This window comes from Oncorhynchus clarkii, chromosome 12 (genome assembly GCF_045791955.1).
Source record: "Oncorhynchus clarkii lewisi isolate Uvic-CL-2024 chromosome 12, UVic_Ocla_1.0, whole genome shotgun sequence".
NCBI classification, from domain to species: domain Eukaryota; kingdom Metazoa; phylum Chordata; class Actinopteri; order Salmoniformes; family Salmonidae; genus Oncorhynchus; species Oncorhynchus clarkii.
Window position 1 is genome coordinate 29,000,498 of NC_092158.1, and position 23,508 is coordinate 29,024,005.

General features: G+C 41.1%; 1 protein-coding gene across 1 annotated transcript; it reads right to left on the reverse strand.

Moving 5' to 3' along the window:
- Nucleotides 1-6,348: 6,348 nt before the first annotated feature.
- LOC139421965 (protein phosphatase methylesterase 1-like) lies at nt 6,349-22,799 on the reverse strand. Its single transcript, XM_071173108.1, has 14 exons — nt 22,555-22,799; nt 20,435-20,528; nt 20,138-20,230; nt 11,794-11,851; nt 11,635-11,686; nt 11,030-11,184; nt 10,743-10,833; nt 10,571-10,636; nt 10,328-10,451; nt 9,960-10,089; nt 9,780-9,824; nt 9,536-9,600; nt 9,310-9,377; nt 6,349-6,805 (listed from the first exon to the last, which is right to left on the reverse strand). The coding sequence occupies exons 1-14, from the start codon at nt 22,638-22,640 to the stop codon at nt 6,802-6,804; spliced, it is 1,131 nt and encodes a 376-aa protein (XP_071029209.1). The 5' UTR covers nt 22,641-22,799; the 3' UTR covers nt 6,349-6,801.
- Between the last annotated feature and the right edge of the window lie 709 nt (nt 22,800-23,508).

A 23,508-nucleotide genomic window follows, 5' to 3' on the forward strand; every position in this document is an offset into this window, starting at 1 on the left:
CTAGGAAAAACTCAGTAGAAAGGCCAAAACCTAGGAAGAAACCTAGAGAGGAACCAGGCTATGAGGGGTGGCCAGTCCTCTTCTGGCTGTGCCGAGTGGAGATTATAACAGAACATGGCCAAGATGTTCAAATGTTCAGAAATGACCAGCATGGTCAAATAATATTAATCACAGTAGTTGTCAAGGGTGCAACAAGTCAGCACCTCAGGAGTAAATGTCAGTTGGCTTTTCATAGCCGATCATTGAGAGTATCTCTACTGCTCCTGCTGTCTCTAGAGAGTTGAAAACAGCATGTCTGGGACAGGTAGCACATCCAGTGAACAGGTCAGGGTTCCATAGCCGCAGGCAGAACAGTTGAAACTGGAGCAGCAGCACGACCAGGTGGACTGGGGACAGCAAGGAGTCATCATGCCAGATAGTCCTGAGGCATGGTCCTAGGGCTCAGGTCCTCCGAGAGAGATAAAGAAAGAAAGAGAGAAAGAGAGAATTTGAGAGAGCATACTTAAATTCACACAGGACACCGGATAAGACAGGAGAAATACTCCAGATATAACAGACTGACCCTAGCCCCCCGACACATAAACTACTGCAGCATAAATACTGCAAGAAGTTACCATTCTGTTCTTGGGGACTATTTGCACCAATCTCACTGTGTGTGTGTGTGTGTGTGTGTGTGTGTGTGTGTTTATCTTACTATGATGTCGCTGTCCTCTGTCCATTTATAAATACAGAGCTCAACAGCACAAATACAGTCTGAAGCAGAGGCAGGCTCCCTCAGTTTTACCGATCACAAAGGTTTGTATTTCAGATTTCAGGGGTACGGCTTTATGAATGACTTATTAGAACTCAAATGTCACCAAAATAATTTTTCTATAAATAGCCAAGTGTTAACATTTTGAATAATGTTAATCAGATAAACATTAATGGTTTTAGTTGCTTGTAAGAATCATGTTTTTCTATCCAAAGGCACTCTGTGTATGGCAGTAACCAATGAAACCTCAGGATATTTTTTTTGTTTATGAACAGATGATAATAATCAAAATGAATGGGAGGACTATGGTTAAAGTGACGGTGGCTATCCTAATGGCTGTATTTTTTATCTACATAAATTGCGTAATGATTTTTGCTATGAGTAGTAGGACGACTTTCAAGGAGACTCCTGCTACATTGTCTTCACACATACACTCTTAATGACTCAATGGAGTTTCTGATCAGCTGCATTCTGTATGTGTTTGCCTTGGCTTATCTACAATTGGTAAAAGTTGTCAGTGTTGTCTGTTTGTCAAGTTTAGCAGTGGCATGTCCTGTGTTGCCCCACTCAACCTGGCTGTGATGTCGCTAGAACACTATGCAGCCATCTGCCTCCCTCTACGGCATAGCATTGCCATTGCTGTCGTCTGGTTTGTCGTATTCATAAATCTTAGAATGTATGTTCTTTATTCCACAAAGGATCCCAATTTTTTTCAGTCTGGTCTCATAGACTAGATAGACTAATAGTAAATGTAAATCCGGGACACTGAAATTAGTATGATACGTTACGTTTGGTATGGTTACATTATACAGAAGGTTACTTAAGATGAAAGTAGCGGGTGGGTGGGTTGGCATATACCGCGAACTATACCGCGAACTAGAGGGTGGGTGGGTGGGCATATAACGCGGGGCATATAACGCGAACGTATAGAACGTGTTTGAATCTCATCACGGACAACTTTATCAACTTTGCAACTACTTACTACTTTTTAGCTAATTTGCAACTACACTGAACAAAAATATAAACGCAACATGTAAAGTGTTGGTCCCATGTTTCATGAGCTGAAATAAAATAACCCAGAAATGTTCCATATGCACAAAAAGCTTTTTCTCTAAAATGTTGTGCACAAATTTGTTTACATCCCTGTTAGTGAGCATTTCTCATTTGTCATGACAATCCATCCATTTAATAGGTGTGGCATATCAAGAAGATGATTAAACAGCATGATCATTACACAGGTGTACCCTCAAATTCAAATGGTATTGGTCACATTCACATGGTTAGCAGATGTTAATGCAAATGTAGCGAAATGCTTTTGCTTCTAGTTCTGACAGTGCATTAATGTCTAACAAGTAATCTGACATTTCACAACAATTACCTAATACATACAAATCTAAAGGGATGGGATAAGAATATGTTCATATAAATATATGGATGAGCAATGACCGAGCCGCATAGGCAGGATGCAATAGATGGTATAAAATACAGTATATACATATGAGATGAGTATGTAAGATATGTAAACATTATTAAAGTGGCATTATTAAAGTGACCTTGTGCTGGGGACAATAAATGGCCACTCTAAACTGTGCAGGTTTGACATACAATACAATACCATAGATGTCTCAAGTTTTGAGGGAGCGTGCAATTGGCATGCTGACTGCAGGAAGGTCCACCAGAGCTGTTGCCAGAGAATTGAATGTTCATTTCCCTATCATAAGCCGCCTCCAAAGTAATTTTAGAGAATTTGGCAGTAAGTCTAACCGACCTCACAACCGCAGATCACGTGCAACCACGTCAGCCCAGGACCTCCACATCAGGCTTCTTCCCCTGTGGGATTGTCTGAGACCAGCCAATCGGACAGCTGATGAAACTGTGTATTTGCACAATCAAAGAAATTCTGCACAAACTGTCGGAAACCGACTCAGGGAAGCTCATCTGCGTGCTCGTCATCCTCACTAGAGTCTTGACCTGACTGCAGTTTGGCATCATAACTGAATTCAGTGGGCAAATGCTCACCTTCGATGGCCACTGGCATGCTGGAGAAGTGTGCTGTTCACAGATGAATCCCGGTTTCAACTGTAAGGGGTAGATGGCAGACAGCTTATATGGCGTTGTGTGGGCGAGCGGTTTGCTGATGTCAAGTTTGTGAACAGAGTGCCCCATGGTGGTGGTGGGGTTATTGTATGGGCAGGCATAAGCTACGGACAACCAGCACAATTGTATTTTATCGATGGCAATTTGAATGCAGAGATCCTGAGGGCCATTGTCATGCCATTCATCTGCTGCCATCACCTGATATTTCAGCATGATAATGCATGGCCACATATTGCAAGGATCTGTACACAATTCCCTCAAGCTGAAAATGTCCCAGTTCTTCCATGGCCTGCATAATCATCAGACATGTCAGCCATTGTGCATGTTTGGGATGCTCTGGTTCGACATGTACGACAGCGTGTTCCAGTTCTTGCCAATATGCAGCAAATTCACACAGCCATTGAAGAGCGGGACAACATTCCACAGGCCACAATCAAATCTATGCGAAGGAGATGTTGCGCTGCTTGAGGCAAATGGTCGTCACATCAGATATTGACTGGTTTTCTGATGCACTGCTCTTTTTTTAAAGGTATCTGTGACCGACAGATGTATATTTGTATTCTCAGTCATGTGAAATTCATAGCCTAATGAATTAATTTTAATTGTCTGATTTCCCTATATGAACTGTAACTCAGTTAAATCTTTGAAATTGTTGCATTTATATTTTGGTTCAGTGCACTTAGCATGTTAGCTAACCCTTCCATTAACCGTAACCCTTTAACCCTTTTTTTGTTACCCCAATATTTTGCACACAGCAGAAGGGCCGACTCTCTTCTCTGTATACATCAATGATGATGCTCTTGCTGCTGGTGATTCTCTAATCCACCTCTACGCAGACGACACCATTCTGTATACTTCTGGCCCTTCTTTGGACATTGTGTTAACTAACCTCCAGACGAGCTTCAATGCCATACAACTCTCCTTCCGTGGCCTCCAACTGCCACGGAAGTAAAACTAAATGCATGCTCTTCAACCGATCACTGCCTGCACCTGCTCCCCCGTCCAGCATCGCTACTCTGGACGGCTCTGATTTAGAATACGTGGACAACTACAAATACCTAGGTGTCTGGTTAGACTGTAAACTCTCCAGAATCACATTAAGCATCTCCAATCCTAAATTAAATCTAGAATTGGCTTCCTATTTACTCATGCTGCCAAACATACCCTCGTAAAACTGACCATCCTACCGATCCTCGACTTCGGTGATGTCATCTATAAAATAGCCTCCAACACTCTACTCAACAAACTGGTTACAGTCTATCACAGTACCATCCGTTTTGTCACCAAAGCCCCGTACACTACCCACCATTACGACCTGTACGCTCTCGTTGGTTGGACCTCGCTTCATACTCGTCGCCAAACCCACTGGCTACAGGTTATCTACAAGTCTCTGCTAGGTAAAGCCCCGCCTTATCTCAGCTCACTCGTCACCATAGCAGCACCCACTCGTAGCACGTGCTCCAGCAGGTATCTCACTGGTCACCCCCAAAGCCAATTCCTCTTTTGGTCGTCTTTCCATCCAGTTCCCTGCTGCCAATGACTGGACCGAACTGCAAAAATCTCTGAAGCTGGAGACTCATATCTCCCTCACTAGCTTTAAGCACCAGCTGTCAGAGCAGCTCACAGATCACTGCACCTGTACATAGCCCATCTGTAAACAGCCTGTCTATCTACCTACCTACCTCATTGTATTTATTTATTTATCTTGCTCCTTTGCACCCCAGTATCTCTACTTGCACATTCATCTTCTGCACATCTGCCATTCCAGTGTTTAATTGCTATGTTGTAATTAATTCGCCACCATGGCCTATTTATTGCCTTTAACTCCCTTATCTTACCTCTAATTGCGCTCACTGTATATAGACTTATTTATTTTTTTCTACTGTATTATTGACTGTTTTGTTTATTCCATGTGTAACTCTGTGTTTTTGTATGTGTCGAATTGCTATGCTTTATCTTGACCAGGACGCAATTGCAAATGAGAACTTGCTCTCAACTAGCCTACCTGGTTAAATAAACTTGCAGATGCAAGTGTTACAGGGTTCAATACTTTTTGCTTTGAAGCTCTGTCTCTCATCATTTACACATACAGTATCAGTCAAAAGTTTGGACACACCTACTCATTCCTGCATTTTTCTTTATTTTTGTACTATTTTCTACTTTGTAGAATAATAGTGAAGACATCAAAACTATGAAATAACACATGGAATCATGAAGTAAAAAGTATAAAACAAATCAAAATATATTTTATATTTGAGATTCTTCAAAGTAGCCACCCTTTGCCTTGATGACAGCTTTACACATTCTCTGCATTCTCTCAACTAGCTTCATGAGGTAGTCACCTGGAATGCATTTCAATTAACAGGTTCACCTTGTTAAAAGTTAATTTGTGGAATTTCTTTCTTTAATGCGTTTGAGTGCATGTTGTGACAAGGTAGTAGAGGTATACAGAAGATTTTGGCAAAAGACCAAGATTATAGCCCAAATAAATGCTTCACAGAGGTCAAGTAACAGACACATCTCAACATCAACTGTTCAGAGGGGACTGTGTGAATCAGGCCTTCATGTTTGAATTGCTGCAAAGAAACCCATACTAAAGGACATCAATAATAATAAGAGACTTGCTGTGTAAGGGCTATTTGACCAAGGAGTGATGAGTGCTGCATCAGATGACCTGGCCTCGACAATCACCTGACCTAAACCCAATTGAGATGGTTTGGGATGAGTTGGACCACAGAGTGAAGGAAAATCAGCCAACAAGTGCTCAGCATATATGGGAACTCCTTCAAGACTGTTGGAAAATAATTCCTCATGAAGCGGTTTGAGAGAATGCCAAGAGTGTGCAAACCTGTCAAAGACAAAGGGTGGCTATTTTGAATAATCTGAAATATAAAATATATTGATTTGTTTAACACTTTTTTGGTTACTCCATGATTCCTGTGTGTTATTTCATAGTTTTGATGTCTTCACTATTATTCTAAAATGTAGAAGAAAGAAAAACCCTTGAATTAGTAGGTGTGTCCAAATGTTTGACTGGTACTGTACATCACCATCATTGTAGCAGCCAGGTCTGCCTCTTGACAAAACGAAAGCCAGTAAAGCCCACAAGACAGTGCTGCTGGGCCTGTCCCTCTCTTTCCTGTACTGTATGCACCTTTAGAAAGAGCAGTGGCCAGTGGAGGCAGTAGTGCTCTCTTTACTGACCTGCAGTATGTCAACTTCCTCATTATCCTGCTAAGACGTTTGAGCCCCCTCAAATATGAGCTGAGGGATGGCGCAGTACAACCGGTTCCTACACTACTTAACTTGTAGGACTAGAAAAGTCAAGCCTGCTGTGATGGTACAATTGAAGAAAGCGTTGTTCCTTCAAGCCGATGAATCTGCCCATTTGGTTTTAAGACAATGGGGATACCCTGTTTTGTACACTTGCAAAATACTCCATAATGGGTGTTTGTTTATCATGGAAATAAATAGTGCATATACCAGACATACAACACAACTTAAAATCGGGAGAAATATTCAATTTCCATTTTTATTAATCATTCTTAAAATCCAACAACATTAAACACATAGCACAACAAGATGCAGCTGGCCAAAATGTAACAAGAAACAGGAAAGGCATCACAGGAAATGAAAATAAAAAATGTTGAGTGGGATGGGTGAAACAAAATCCCTGCTTTCAAAAAAAAGAAGAAAAAAAAAGGCAAAACCATAAGTGTCAAAGTATTAGTAGTAGTAGTAATAATAATAATACATTTAAATTATATATTTTTTTACCAATTTAAGTGCTGAGAATTTTGTATAGTGTTATAGTGCTCATGAACATTATTTTATCGCAGTTGGGGGTAATTGGCAGAAGATGGTGTCCTTGAGGCTCCAGGCAACTCCTCCATGACTGCTGGATGGGTCCAGGGCAAAACTGGCACTTGTCTATGCAGTTTATTTGAGTCCCGTTAGCTGTTACAATAAATAAATAAAAAATGTAAAAAACAAACAAATGCTTTTTGGTTTTCCTGTACCAGTTAGCATCCCATTTTGACATAAAAATTATTACTTGTGTCAGAACAGACCTTATACAGTAACTACCAATATTGGTGGCAGCAATCTTTACAAAACCTTATTATTGTATTATGTCCATAATTTATGTTTATTTAAAAATATATATATACATACACTGAGTGTACAAAACATTAGGAACACTGGCTCTTTCCATGACAGACTGATCAGGTGAATCCAGGAGAAAGCTATGATCCCTTATTGATGTCACCTGTTAAATCCACTTAAACAGTGTAGATGAAGGGGAGGTGACAGGATAAATAAGTATTTTTAAGCGTTGTGACATGGTTTGTGAATGTGTACCATTCAGAGGGTGAATGGGCAAGACAAAATATTTAATTGCCTTGGAAAGGGGTATGGTAGTAGGTGCCAGGCGTACCGGTTTGAGTGTGTCAATAACTGCAACGCTGTTCGGTTTTTCCACACTGAAGGGGAGGTGACAGGATAAATAAGTATTTTTAAGCGTTGTGACATGGGTTGTGAATGTGTACCATTCAGAGGGTGAATGGGCAAGACAAAATATTTAATTGCCTTGGAAAGGGGTATGGTAGTAGGTGCCAGGCGTACCGGTTTGAGTGTGTCAATAACTGCAACGCTGTTCGGTTTTTCCACACTTGTGTGTATCAAGAATGGTCCACCACCAAATGACATCCAGCCGACTTGACACAACTGTGGGAAGCATTGGAGTCCACACTCTCACAGCTGAGGCTCTGCACACTCATGGACTGTATCCTACATGGTAGGCCACTCCTACCAGGTGAAGTAGAGAGGATCTGTGTCTGCAGTACGTACTCACAACTGGTGTACCCCGGGGCTCTGTTCTAAGCCCGCTCCTCTTCTCGCTATACACCAAGTCACTCGGCTCTGTCATATCCTCACATGGTCTCTATCATTGCTATGTAGAGGACACTCACCTACTTTTCTCCTTCCCCCCTTCTGACACCCAGGTGGCGACACGCATCTCTGCGTGCCTGGCAGATATCTCAGCTTGGATGTCGGCCCACCACCGCAAGCTCAACCTCGACAAGACGGAGCTGATCTTCCTCCCAGGGAAGGCCTGCCCGCTCAAAGACCTATCCATCACGGTTGACAACTCCAGTGTCTCCCTCCGAGAGTGCAAAGAACCTTGGTGTGACCCTGGACAACACCCTGTCGTTCTCTGCAAACAAAGCAGTGACTCGCTCCTGCAGGTTCATGCTCTACGTCATCCATAGAGTACAACCCTAACTCACACAGGAAGCAGCAGAGGCCCTAATCCAGGCACTTGTCATGTCCCGTCTGGACTACTGCAACTCGCTGTTGGCTGGGCTCCCCGCTTGTGCCATCAAACCCATGAAATTTATCCAGAATGCAGCAGCCCACCTGTTGTTCAACCTTCCCAAGTTCTTTCATTTCATCCCGCTCTTCCGCACACTACACTGGCTTCCAGTCGAAGCTTGCATCTACTACAAGACCATGGTGCTTACCTACTGAATAGCAAAAGGAACTGCCCCGCTCTGCCTTCAGGCTTTGATCAAACCCTACACCTCAACCCGAGCACTCCATTCTGCCACCTCCGGTCTCTTGGACTTCCCACCCCTACGAGAGGGCAGCTCCCGCTCAGCCCAGCCCAGGCTCCCGCTCAGCCCAGCTCCCGCTCAGCCCAGGCCAAGCTCTTCTCTGTCCTAGCACGCCCCTGAATCTAGGGTATCTTCCGAAAATATCTGAAACCCTACCTCTTCAAAGAGTATCTTAAATCATGCCACAGCACCCCTTCCTCAACTGCTCGCACCCCCCTCACCCTGACCCCCACAAAAAAAATAAAAAAAATAATGCCTTTCGTGACCTAACACTCACTTTACTTTTTTTCCCCTTCCCCTTATTAGCTAACTTTGCTGATAGCTACTTTACTGAGCAGAAATGTACTTACTATGACGTGGTTGTCCCACCTAGATATCTCAAGATGAATGCACTAACAGTAAATCACTAAATTACAAAAATGTCAAATGAGTCAACATGGGCCAGCATCCCTGTGGAATGCTTGACACCTTATAGTCTATGCCCCAACAAATTGAGGCTGTTCTGAGGGCAAAAGGGGGTGTAACTCAATATAAGGACAGAGTTCCTAATGTTTGGTACACTTTGTGTATATTTTAAGGGGGGGTTATATTTTATTGGGCTGAGAAGAGACAGTGGGAAAGATAGTCAGATATTCTAACCCTCGCCAACACCGGCAAGCATGTGTGCTTATAGGCGGTAGCACTAACCGCTAGTCCACAAATCATGTGGTTTTAACATTTAACAGTGCAGATAAGCGATACATGCTTATGTAGGTCTTCACAATGAGACTTTACAATGATTACTGGAGAAGCAAACTTAAAAGGTAATAAAACCATGTGTTTCTATTCGTGCTAAATTAGTCTTACCACAGGAAACCCTCCTTAAATTCAGTGAACTTGTGACGGACCATGAACGAGGCCAGAGCATCTGCTACCTGGGGAAACAAGCAATGTCGGTTTAGTTCCCAGACATTGAGAATAGTATTTTGTGTGCAATATTACTTACATATTGGCCTGAAATTACTATCGCAACAAAATGGGAAACAACGACACATTTAACAAGCAGTTGTTCAGCCTCATACCCAGAACTCACTTTTTCAGGGGCGTCCTCGTGGACAGCATGGCCACACTGAGGGAGCACCTGCATCTGGAACTTCCCTGAACACAAATGGAACACAAATATTTATGTGCAATATGCTTCCATTGGATTTAGAAGATGTTACAGTAAAACCATAGGGAGTGGGGGACGATGTTAAGTGGATTGTCACAGTCACCATCAGAACCACAATTGTCAACAACAACCAACCTAACAAACATTAATCTGAGGCCGTCCTCACCTTGCATCTGTCCAATTGTGAGATCTTTGTCAAGCCTGTCCACACCTGTAAAGGGAAAAACATTATACGCAACATTGTGTGCTGTAGTCCAATGTCAAAGACAAATGTATTTGAATTATATTGAAAACACACAAGTGTAAAAATCATGTGGATTAAAATGTACTGAATCGAGGGACTCACCAGCGAGCAGGAGCAGTTTTGGCACAGGACAGGAAAGGAATAGGGCAGACAGGCCACTGAACCAGCCCTCCCAGTACTTCTCTGTCTTTGACAGATCAATCTGCCAGGTATAAAGGGTCTCCTTCTTCACCTGAAGAAAGCAAAGAGACAGTTAACCTTAAATTTACTCTTCATGTACACACTACAACAGACTTTGTAAAGGTGGGAAATGACATACACACTCCCCCAAGATGACATATGCACCCAGATGTATACACCAACTACTAATGCCCAAGAAGACCCACGCATACAAACACACCCGAATACACAGGTATACAATATATTGTAAAAAAATAAACATTACCCCCCCCAATCATCCCATCCCTAACCTCTTGGTCATCCTCCTTCTTTCTTTTGTGGTTGGATTCTCCTTCCTCTTCTTCCTCCTCCTCTTCAATGATGCCGTCACTGATGCTCTTGGAGACGCCTGGACTGTTCAGGGGTTCCTCACATCTATGGAGGAGGTCAGAACTTGTGTTTAGTTACAGGTCCTGAAAAGTCACACCTTGAAGTTGATTAATTTAAAAAGGTATTTTGCCCTCTGATACAGTTTTTCTCAGGTCCAGACGTACTTTTTCACCTGGCCTCCCATGGACACCCGGGCTGACTCAACATTTCGGATCTGTCCACTCTTCACACTGATGGGGGAGGGACAAGATAAGAACACATGACTTGGAATATGCTCTATTAGTAAAGCATTTGCTGAGCATTTCTACACTTGTGTGTATGGACAGCATCTCACACCTCCACTCAATGGCATTCTCCACAGACTTAAAGGTCTTTGGCCGACTCCTGAGGAAATTCTGCATACTGTTTAAGGCATCCATTGCTGTGCCTGAAAACACAATAGTGGAAATTTTATGAAATAATCACTCAATCAATTAATTAATGACACCGTGTGTCACATTATATTTATTGTTTTAAACTACATCAATAAATCTTCTGTCAGCTCCTCAACTGCTGCTTGTTTGATCATCAAATGACAAGTCCCGATCATGAGACAAACAAACAAACACAAATACCATAATCACCTTCCACGACATCAATCACACACAGGCCAAGTAAAGACGGCACGTGGTTTGCCGCAGCGGTATGAACTGCTATAGCTCCACCCATGCTGTGTCCAATCATCATGATCGGAGGTGGGTTTTCTCCATAGAGTGTTTCTACCACTTTGCCAATGTCCCTGGTGGAGAGATGAGACAAAACCAGCAAAAATCAACTGCTAGAACAATCTCATCCATACAAACCAGCCTAATCCAGCTCCTCAAACAATCACACCCAACAGAAGATAGACAATATAGAAAGAGATGGAAAGAGATGTCAGTTTCTTCCCACTGGCACTTTGTCCATGTAAACAAGACTATTCTGGGGGGTTGCAGCAAGCCTGTTCTCTCCTTGCATCAAACAGCAGATCAGTGTCTCAATGGGAGACAGCAGCAGCCGATAGCTCATCTGACTCAGTTCTCCTCGCTCTCCAACAGGTTCTCTCCACCCCCTTACAGTAATCCTCCACCATTGCCTCAGGTCCTGTCCGGTTTCCTCCCATCTAAACAACACAATACCTTCCCCATCACACACCCTGTTTAACACTCATCTCTGAATGATGACAGAAAAAACATTCCTGACAACTTACTTGGCCATTGTTTCCGCTGAGAGATCGTCAGAATTCTTTACTTTGGTGTCACCTTTGTGGGAAAGAAAATAGTTTAAAAAATAATAATACTATTGAGACCATGAATATGAGGTAACCAGAAGGAATGTGTGTTATCATGAGGGAGAGTTAGCCACTCACCATGGGCCCTGAGGTCCATAGCCACCACACGGCAGTTAATTCTGTTGTATATCACCGCCTGCAAACACAAACCCACTGTGTTAACTTAACTCTGGCCAGAATTCAGTGTCAGTCTGTGTTATTATAAGGCAGGCTCAAAAACATACTGCTCCATCTTGTGTGAATCCTGGTTTAGGAAGGCCACCAAAAATTCTGAAATTTCCATCCCCAACTACAACATTTTCCGCCAAGATAGAACTGCCAAAGGGGATGGAGTTGCAATCTACTGCAGAGTTCTGTCATGCTATCCAGGTCTGTGCCCAAACAGTTCGAGCTTCTACTTTTAAAAATCCACCTTTCCAGAAATAAGTCTCTCACTGTTATTATAGACCGCCCTCAGCTGTGCCCTGGACACCATATGTGAATTAATTGCCCCTCACTTATCTTCAGAGTTTGTACTGTTAGGTGACCTAAAACTGGGACATGCTTAACACCCCGGCCATCCTACAATCTAAGCTAGATGCCTTCAATCTCACACAAATGATGAAGGACCCTACCATGTACAACCCCATATCCGTAAACACAAGCACCCTCATAGATATCATCCTGACCAACCTGCCCTCCAAATACACCTCTGCTGTCTTCAACCAGGATCTCAGCGATCACTGCCTCGTTGCCTGCGTCCGTGGTCAAACGACCACCCCTCATCACTGTCAAACGCTCCCTAAAACACTTCAGCGAGCAGGCCTTTCTAATCGACCTGGCCCGGGTATCCTGGAAGGATATTGACCTCATTCAGTCAGTAGAAGATGCCTGGCTATTCTTTAAAAGTGCTTTTCTCACCATCTTAAATAAGCATGCCCCATTCAAAAAATGTAGAACTAAGAACAGATATAGCCTTTGGTTCACTCCAGACCTGACTGCCCTTGACCAGCACAAAAATATCCTGTGGCGTACGGCATTAGCATCAAATAGCCCCCGCGATATGCAACTTTTCAGGGAAGTTAGGAACCAATATACACAGACAGTTTGAAAAAGCTAGCCTTTGCTTTCCTAACAGAAATTTGCACCCTGTAGCACAAACTCGAAAAGGTTCTGGGACACTGTAAAGTCCATGGAGAATAAGAGCACCTCCTCCCAGTTGCCCACTGCACTGAGGCTAGGAAACATTGTCACCACCGATAATCTCAAGAAGCATTTTTCTACAGCTGGCCATGCTTTCCATATGGCTACCCCTACCCTGGTCAACAGCTCTGCATTCCCCACAGCAACTTGCCCAAGCCTCCCCCATTTATCCTTCACCCAAATCCAGATAGCTGATGTTCTGAACGAGCTGCAAAATCTGGAAAACTATAAATCAGCTGGGCTAGACAATCTGCAACCTCTCTTTCTAAAATTATCCACCGCAATGGTTGCAACCCCTATTACTAGCCTGTTCAACCTCTCATCGTCTGAGATGCCTAAAGATTGGAAAGCTGCCGCAGTCATCCCCCTCTTCAAAGGGGAAGACACTCTAGACCCAAACTGTTACAGGCCAATATCTATCCTACCCTGCCTTTCTAAAAGTCATCGAAAGCCAAGTTAACAAACAGATCACCGACCATTTCGAATCCCACTGTACCTTCTCTGCTATGCAATCTGGTTTCCGAGCTGGTCATGGGTGCACCTCAGCCACGCTCAAGGTCCTAAACGATATCATAACCTCCATCGATAAAAGACAGTAATGTGCAGCCGTCTTCATCGACCTGGCCAAGGCTTTCGACTGTCAATCACTGCATTCTTATCGGCAAACTCAACAGCCTTGGTTTCTCAAATGACTGCCTCGCCTGGTTCACCAACTAATTCTCAGATAGAGTTCAGTGTGTCAAATCGGAGGGCCTGTTGTCCGGACCTCTTGGCCCGAGAATTGGCACTCTTTTCTCTGTATACATCAATGTCGTCACTCTTGCTGCTGGTGATTCTCTGATCCACCTCTATGCAGACGGTATCATTCTGGCCTCCATATACTTCTGGCCCTTCTTTGGACACTGTTAACTAACCTCCAGACGAGCTTCAATGCCATACAACTCTCCTTCCGTGGCCTCCAACTGCTTTTAAATGCAAGTAAAACCAAATACATCATCTTCAACCAATCACTGCCCGCACCCACCCAACATCACTACTCTGGACAGCTCTGATTTAGAATACGTGGACAACTACAAATACCTAGGTGTCTGGTTAGACTGTAAACTCTCCAGAATCACATTAAGCATCTCCAATCCAAATTTAAATCTAGAATCGGCTTCCTATTTCGCAACAAAGCCTTCTTCACTCATGCTGCCAAACATACCCTCGTAAAACTGACTATCCTACCGATCCTTGACTTTGGCGATGTCATTTACAAAATAGCCTCCAAAACTCTACTCAGCAAATTGGATGTAGTCTATCACAGTGCCATCCATTTTGTCACCAAAGCCCCATATACTACCCACCACTGCGACCTTTATGCTCTCGTTGACTGGCTCTCGTTGACTGGCCCTCGCTTCATATACGTTGCCAAATCCACTGGCTCCAGGTCATCTATAAGTCTTTGCTAGATAAAGCCCCGCCTATCTCAGCTCACTTGTCACCACAGCAGCACCCACCCATAGCACGCGCACCAGCAGGTATATTTCACTGGTCATCCCCAAAGCCAACTCCTCTTTTGGCCGCCTTTCCTTACAGTTCTCTGCTGCCAATGACTGGAACGAATTGCAAAAATCACTGAAGCTGGAGTCATATCTCCCTCACTAACTTTAAGCATCAGCTGTCAGAGCAGCTTACTGATCATTGCACCTGTACACAGCCCATCTGTAAATAGCACACCCAACTACCTTATCCCCACATTATTATTTATTTTTTCCTTCTTTGCACCCCATGATCTCTACTTGCACATTCATCTTCTGCACATCTATCACTCCAGTGTTTATTTGTAATTATTTCACCAGTATGGCCTATTTATTGCCTTACCTCCCTAATCTTACTACATTTGCACACACTGTATATACATTTTTCTATTGTGTTATTGACTGTACGTTTGTTTATCCCATGTGTAACTGTGTTGTTTGTGTCGCACTACTTTGCATTATCTTGGCCAGGTCTCAGTTGTAAATGAGAACTTGTTCTCAACTGGCCTACCTGGTCAAATAAAGGGGAAATTACCAACATTACCAACATTACCAATGTTATGGGATCTTTGTGAGAATTTAAGACCTACTTTTGAAAGGGAAACACATACCATTCGGGTGCACATCAAGTGCTCGCTACCCTCGGGTATGGGCACTTTTCGGCGGGAGCTTGCCGACCGGCATTTCACATCCTTCAATGAGCAAATGTTTTGGATTCAATCATCAGAAAAACAAGCTGAAACATAAAATTCCCATACACCATGCACAACAGGCTAAGAGGGGTTTCTTTGCCATCAATGGGTTCCCAAAGAAAAACAGCTCCCACGTCACCATAAAAGCACCATTCCAAAACGAGTTCAACTAGGCTATGTTAACAGAAAAAGGCTTCCACTCTTAATATGCAGGTGATTATGCAATGTGCAAAAAAGCGCTACTGAATGTGGTGGCAAGGTTGCCAGGTGAAACTCATGACTCGTTCGTCCGCAGAACAGCAATGTGGGCCTATACGCCTACCGGAGGGAGCTGTTGAGGATGGTGAGTGTTGCCTACTCATTTGAAGTATTTGCCATTTCTAAAGCAACTTGAATTGTCCTCTCTTTGTAGCTATGTTTTTATTTTTACTGGTAAAACCACAACTGAGCAAGTCAAATAAAACCTTTTGGTTGTAATCAATCTGACACTAGCATCTCTATTCCAGTCTTGGAAAAGTGTTTTTTTCATAGCTATTTTGGTTGCACCATTGTATTTCATGATACGGCCTTGTATATTCCCTATATGCTTAAAAGGGATGATTTTGCCCATATGGCGCTAATTAGGGGCATTTCGAAATGCAAAATGTGCGCATGACGCTCGTAGGACTGTTTGATAAAATACACTTTTTCTATGCATACGAACATTCTAAATTCCATTTGTAAGTAGTATTTTAGAATAGTGTCTATGCAATATTGATAAATGAGGCCCCTGGTTCAGTCTGCTTTCCATTAGACACTGGGAGATGAATTCACCTTTCAGCAGGACAATAACCTAAAATAAGGCCAAATCTACACTGGAGTTGCTTACCAAGAAGACAATGACTGTTCCTGAGTGGCCAAGTTATAGTTTTGACTTAAGCATAGTTAAAAATCTATGGAAAGACTTGAAAATTGTTGTCTAGCAATGATCAACAGCCAATTTGGCAAGAATTATGAAAATAATAATGGCCAAATGTTTCACAATCCAGGTGTGGAAAGCTCTTCGATACTTACACAGAAAGACTCACAGCTGTAATTGCTGCTTCTACAAAAGTATTGACAAGGGTGTGAATAACGTATTTCGTTTTCAATACATTTGCAAAAATGTCTAAAAACATGTTTTCACTTTGTCATTATGGGGTATTGTGCATAGATGTGTGAGATAAGAAATCAATTTAATCCATTTTGAATTCAGGCTGTAACAACTAGGGCTGTTGCGGTGACTGCAGTAATATTCCAAGTGACCATTGAGTCACGGTAATCTCCTTTTATGCACTCAGGACATGCATTACCCAACTCGCTAATGGCCTAGTATGCAGGGCTCTGTTGTCCCTCTAACCACTCTGACATCAATGCAAATGGATTCGAAAATCACAATCAAAACAGTATCACACTTTTTTTTTTTTTACTCACCTAACTGATTGATTTGAAGAAAAAAAAGTGGAAAATATGGACATTGTGCATGTTGTTTCTATGAATAACAACGAAATGGATAGCACTTTCTAAGGTGAGGATTATTCAAAACACACATATGCATAGGCCTATATATGAGCCCAAGCCCCAAAAAATATCCTGAATTAAAATAATGATTCTGCTGTTATACAATATATAGCCTACCGCATACTATGCACGGAAAAACACAGAAAAAAACACAGAAAAATATTTTAAAAATTAAAGATTTCAAATGTGTTTGGTACATAATTGGTCTAGCCTTATTCCCCAAAAGTTTTATTCTAGTAACCACCTTTGAGAGTGGACTGTATTATGATGCATACTGGATGGACTGGTTTCCTCATGCTACGCTCCAAACTTTCTATCCATGAGTTTGGGAGCGAACGTATAGGCCTAGGTGATGCTGTTGGTTCATTAATTGTGCAGGGCGGCTTACAGTTAGCCTATAATTATAGTGAATTTGTACTTGATTTTGAATAGCCTAGTAATAGGGCATTTTTTTATTTTCATAATTAATAGGCTGACATTACCTTTAGCTACAGAATCTCACCACTGTGTATTTCCATCTCCTCCTCTCTCCTTAATTCTGTTCTCGTGCGCACAGAGAGGGTCTGTCAATAGTTTCATGAAATATGTTTTGTTGTGAAAACATGTTACTATCAATGTCCCCGAACAGATTTCCCTTGGTTTCCCAAATTAAGCACTGGGTTATGCTGTGTTATGCACTATAGCCCGTTACCATATATGTGATTGAATATTATCTGCTGTTGGCTTGTGTGGATGTACAGTGCCTTGCGAAAGTATTCGGCCCCCTTGAACTTTGCGACCTTTTGCCACATTTCAGGCTTCAAACATAAAGATATAAAACTGTATTTTTTTGTGAAGAATCAACAACAAGTGGGACACAATCATGAAGTGGAACGACATTTATTGGATATTTCAAACTTTTTTAACAAATCAAAAACTGAAAAATTGGGCGTGCAAAATTATTCAGCCCCCTTAAGTTAATACTTTGTAGCGCCACCTTTTGCTGCGATTACAGCTGTAAGTCGCTTGGGGTATGTCTCTATCAGTTTTGCACATCGAGAGACTGAAATTTTTTCCCATTCCTCCTTGCAAAACAGTTCAAGCTCAGTGAGGTTGGATGGAGAGCATTTGTGGACAGCAGTTTTCAGTTCTTTCCACAGATTCTCGATTGGATTCAGGTCTGGACTTTGACTTGGCCATTCTAACACCTGGATATGTTTATTTTTGAACCATTCCATTGTAGATTTTGCTTTATGTTTTGGATCATTGTCTTGTTGGAAGACAAATCTCCGTCCCAGTCTCAGGTCTTTTGCAGACTCCATCAGGTTTTCTTCCAGAATGGTCCTGTATTTGGCTCCATCCATCTTCCCATCAATTTTAACCATCTTCCCTGTCCCTGCTGAAGAAAAGCAGGCCCAAACCATGATGCTGCCACCACCATGTTTGACAGTGGGGATGGTGTGTTCAGCTGTGTTGCTTTTACGCCAAACATAACGTTTTGCATTGTTGCCAAAAAGTTCAATTTTGGTTTCATCTGACCAGAGCACCTTCTTCCACATGTTTGGTGTGTCTCCCAGGTGGCTTGTGGCAAACTTTAAACAACACTTTTTATGGATATCTTTAAGAAATGGCTTTCTTCTTGCCACTCTTCCATAAAGGCCAGATTTGTGCAATATACGACTGATTGTTGTCCTATGGACAGAGTCTCCCACCTCAGCTGTAGATCTCTGCAGTTCATCCAGAGTGATCATGGGCCTCTTGGCTGCATCTCTGATCAGTCTTCTCCTTGTATGAGCTGAAAGTTTAGAGGGACGGCCAGGTCTTGGTAGATTTGCAGTGGTCTGATACTCCTTCCATTTCAATATTATCGCTTGCACAGTGCTCCTTGGGATGTTTAAAGCTTGGGAAATCTTTTTGTATCCAAATCCGGCTTTAAACTTCTTCACAACAGTATCTCGGACCTGCCTGGTGTGTTCCTTGTTCTTCATGATGCTCTCTGCGCTTTTAACGGACCTCTGAGACTATCACAGTGCAGGTGCATTTATACGGAGACTTGATTACACACAGGTGGATTGCATTTATCATCATTAGTCATTTAGGTCAACATTGGATCATTCAGAGATCCTCACTGAACTTCTGGAGAGTTTGCTGCACTGAAAGTAAAGGGGCTGAATAATTTTGTACGCCCAATTTTTCAGTTTTTGATTTGTTAAAAAAGTTTGAAATATCCAATAAATGTCGTTCCACTTCATGATTGTGTCCCACTTGTTGTTAATTCATCACAAAAAAATACAGTTTTATATCTTTATGTTTGAAGCCTGAAATGTGGCAAAAGGTCGCAAAGTTCAAGGGGGCCGAATACTTTCGCAAGGCACTGTATGTATGTGTTATGCAACATAGCTGACTTGAAACATTGTTAACAGTTTCAGGGCCATGGGCCTTTCTCATGATGGAAAAATACAGAATAACATAGAAACGGACACATACAGAACATAGTGTAGCAAACCACAGACTGTTTTTTGTTAGAACTCAAACTTAACAATAACAGAAACCAGATATGTGATAACGGTATCTAGGGAATGAGCGCATAGATACTCGACACAGCAACAGTTACATCTATCAACTGGAGCGCCCGGGGGCTGGTACCAGCTCGTACGACAACAATCAACGATAGGCTGGGTGAGTCTAAACCACGCCCAGTCTCTACTCTGACAAGTCGGCTCGGAAGCAGGAACTATTTCTGTCAGAGTATATTTATAATATCTTTGTCAAGAACAAGTTAGTTCTCTGTTTGCCCTGCGAGGTGGGACAGAGAGCCCGTATATACGAAAATTGCATTTACCACTTATTGCTTAGCTAATAAAAAATACATAGTATACAATCGGTGACTCAATGTCATATTTATCCTGATACCAGATTCGAATTGACGCAACTCTAACAGTAGCTGCAGGAACAGGGTTGGAGATCCCATGGCATACAGAGTTTGGGCAGAAAATCCCCTGTTGCAAAGCAAGAGGCTGCGTGCTCCTCAAACAGTGGTTGATAGATGGAGTGAAATATCCGGAGTAGCCTACCCAGCATAGGATTGAAAAACGAACCAGCCGCAAAAGCGGCCTCCATTCGCTATTGGAGTGCATAATGATGACATGTCTTTATCCCACTGCCCATTTGATAATGGGCCATTCTAAATCTAGTTAAATAGATTTATTAGACTATATTAAAATGTATTTATTAGACTTGTTTTTTTTGAAGGTGCATATCAGTGGCTTGTATGCCGGGAGATGCTAAACATCTTTATGTTAATTAACGGTCAGACTGGCAGTCTTTTGCATGAAAATTAGCAGCTGACAAAATATAATGACCGCCACAGCCCTAAACTCAACAAAATGTGGAATAAGTCAAGGGGTATGAATACTTTCTGAAGGCTCTGTAAATCCATGACATGTGATGGTAGTGTGTGTACATAAAACAGTATGGGTGCTCTATCTGGTATTTGATAGTATTACTCACAGTGAACACAGCCCAGGAGAGAGCAGAGTGGCCTCCTCCATGGAGCAGGAGCAGCACAGGACCATGCTGGCCACTGCAGTAGATTCTGAACGTGTGCAGAGTAGTCAAGGAATATAGAGTATAGACACATTCACAATGGAGATATGCTTATGATGCACTGGATCAAGAGTTCAATATTACACGGTATAAAATGAATTCTCTTCAGTAAGTGTTTCAAAAATATGATACATCATTCATGGTTCAATTCCATGTGTAGATGAACATTAGCACACTTATGGGAGCCACAGTAAAGGATATATCTTTGCCGTTATCGTTTTCCACTTCTACATCTTCCATCGCTTCAAAGTATTCACTCCAGGAGAGAGGGGAGAAGTCTCTCTTCCGTCCAGGTCTGTGTGTTAGCCAGGTTGAGTATCAAACAGAAAGAGGATCTTAAACAGTGGGTAAATCCATTTGAATTCAATCACTTTTTGACAGCACCCCTTTTGATTTGAACAAAACCTTCCATACATATTTGCCCAGTGTAGAAGTGCTCAGAAAGTGACATTTTGGACCTGAATGCCAAAACATTCAAGAGATAAGTGCTCAAAGTTTACCTATTTAGCATACCCCACCATACCATGAAACATCCATGTCTTCACCACTGGAAAGGATAAATGGTTGAGATTGATATAATTTAAATATTTAATCATTTCTTGAAAAAACTGTTTTTTAATAAAACTTTTATGTTGTGCCCGCCATTGTTTGAGACAAGACGCTCTTGGTGGTTGTCATGTTTTGGCTGATAAATGTACTAAAATGGGAATACAATTTAAATGTAAACTTTCAAATGGGACCACAAAGACAGTTAGAAGTCCACAAATCAGAGAACTTTAACTTGAATGGGAATAGACGAAATTGAAATTATACTGTCAATTCTTTATAGGAAACCTATTGAAATCATATAAATATAGATAATAGATAGATAGACATGACCATTTAAGTTGACATTTGACAGTGGTCATCTTTGTGGTAGTAATTAGAAGTAAAAATGTTAATTCAATTTACATTTCAATGGTGTACCAGCTAAATTGCTGTGATATGGAAGAATAGGTCCATTATATGAATTATATTTCTATGATTGAAATGACACCCACCCTGTATTCAATACCATATGTCTCAAATTATGTCAGGGACATCACAAAAACCTCAAATGATGTAAAGTAGGGTTTAAGCTATAAAATATGCAAATATGAAGAAAAAAATTGTTTAAGCATTTTTTTTATAATTTACACTACAGGTTTAAAAACGTAATGTTTATATATTCAAAAACGAATTATGACATTTTTTAAGCCTTGTAGGCAAGCTTTTAAATTATATCAAACTCCACCGTTTATATTTTTCCAGTGATGAAGACATGGATGGTGGGGTACGCAAAATGGGTCAACTTTGAGAACCTTCATCTAAAGAAAGTTACTTTCCAACCACTTCATTTATGGGCAAACTTGTATGGAAAGTTGTGTAGAAATCAAAAGAGATGCAGACAAAAAAGGGATTTCATTTAAAATAATTTACCCCAGTGTAGTCCTACATTAACCCTTAGCTCAAGCTGTAAATGTCATGTTCTCATATTCACTCAGGGGCATGCCATCAAATGTATGGTTAATTCATCAGTGAATGTTGTATACCCATAATTATGAAACCATTCAAATAAGATGAAGCAGAAAGACCTTATTGATCAAATAGTGATGACCTGTGAGAATGACTTCTTAACTATAAAGTAAGAAATTGAGTCATGACCAGTGATTTAGATCATAAATCATTGGTCATGACACGGGAGGGACTATGACAGCAGCTCTGGTGACAGAGAAGAAGGAGGGATACCCACACAACAAAGAGGGTGGATTCATTTTAGCTATACCGGTTCATAAATTGGACCATCAACGACCCATGTGAAACACGAATATTGAAGAATTTGGAGGCAGCATAATCCATAAAATATTCGTAGCTATCAAGCTAATTTATTTCATAACACGGTAGCTTGTTGACTGGGACTTAACTGATGATGCTCCTAATGTACTGACCTGTCAAAACCAAAGGAGGTCAAAACCAGCTGGCTTTCGCACTTAAATTGAACAATTAAACAACACGTGAAGAGGAGCATTGTTCACAAGATAATAGGATTGAAAAGCTGTATTATTTTCAGTACCTAATGTCAGCTGTCAGATATATTTAACTGTTATCTAGTTAGCTTGCTAGCTAGCTAGAAACGTTTTGAACTTAGCTAACTAGTTTTACCACAAAAGTTAAACAGAGGAAAATACTGTTTTTGGCTCAGGTTAGTTATGCATTCACAAGTTGTAGGGTTTAGCAACAAGAGCCAGACAACTATCTGATTATAGCCTCGCCAACCATCTCAAAACTAGCTGTGAACTCACCCCATTCTCATTTTAGACCGCGACTGCAAGCCTCCTGACACGGGAGGTCTGGAAGCTAACACATTCAAATGCAACTGTTTCTCCATGCTGTCGAACGCGGGGCCAAGGCCGTTCAGTCAAATACCAAATCTTCCCCCTCCTTCGAACCATACGATGTTCTTCCAGCACCGGTCAGCTATTAGCAGCTATAAATTGACAACCGCAAAATGTGTTTATCGTCCCACAACATTACCCGTTTGCCAATTGCCACATTGCACTCTGGGATATGTTCGCATACTGCTCACTATTCTCAACTAAATCATCAAGATACATTCATAGAAAAACTATATTTCCCAGAAACATGGTGTAAGTGTAGAACCTTAATCTTCGTAAAAAAAAAGAAGAAAATGACGTAATCAAATAAAATAACATTTTATTGGTGCATACACATATTTAGAAGACGTTATTGTGGGTGTAGCGAAATACTTGTGTTCCTAGCTCCAACAGTGCAGTAATATCTAACTACTCACAACAATACACACAAATCTAAAAGTAAAATAATTAAATTAAGAAAAATATAAATATTAGGACGAGCAATGTCGGAGTTCGGAATATAAATATATATCTGTAGATATCTGTGTATATATATATATATATATATATATATATATATATATATATATATTTATATTCTGAACTCCGACATTGCTCGTCCTAATATTTATATTTTTCTTAATTTAATTATTTTACTTTTAGATTTGTGTGTATTGTTGTGAGTAGTTAGATATTACTTATAAATATATATATATATATATATATATATATATATATATATATATATACTATTCTATCCTACGTATTTTACGTATTTTACAGATATATATATATATATATATATATATATATATATATATATATATATATATATATATATATATGTTGTCAATATATATATATATATCTGTAGAATAAGTA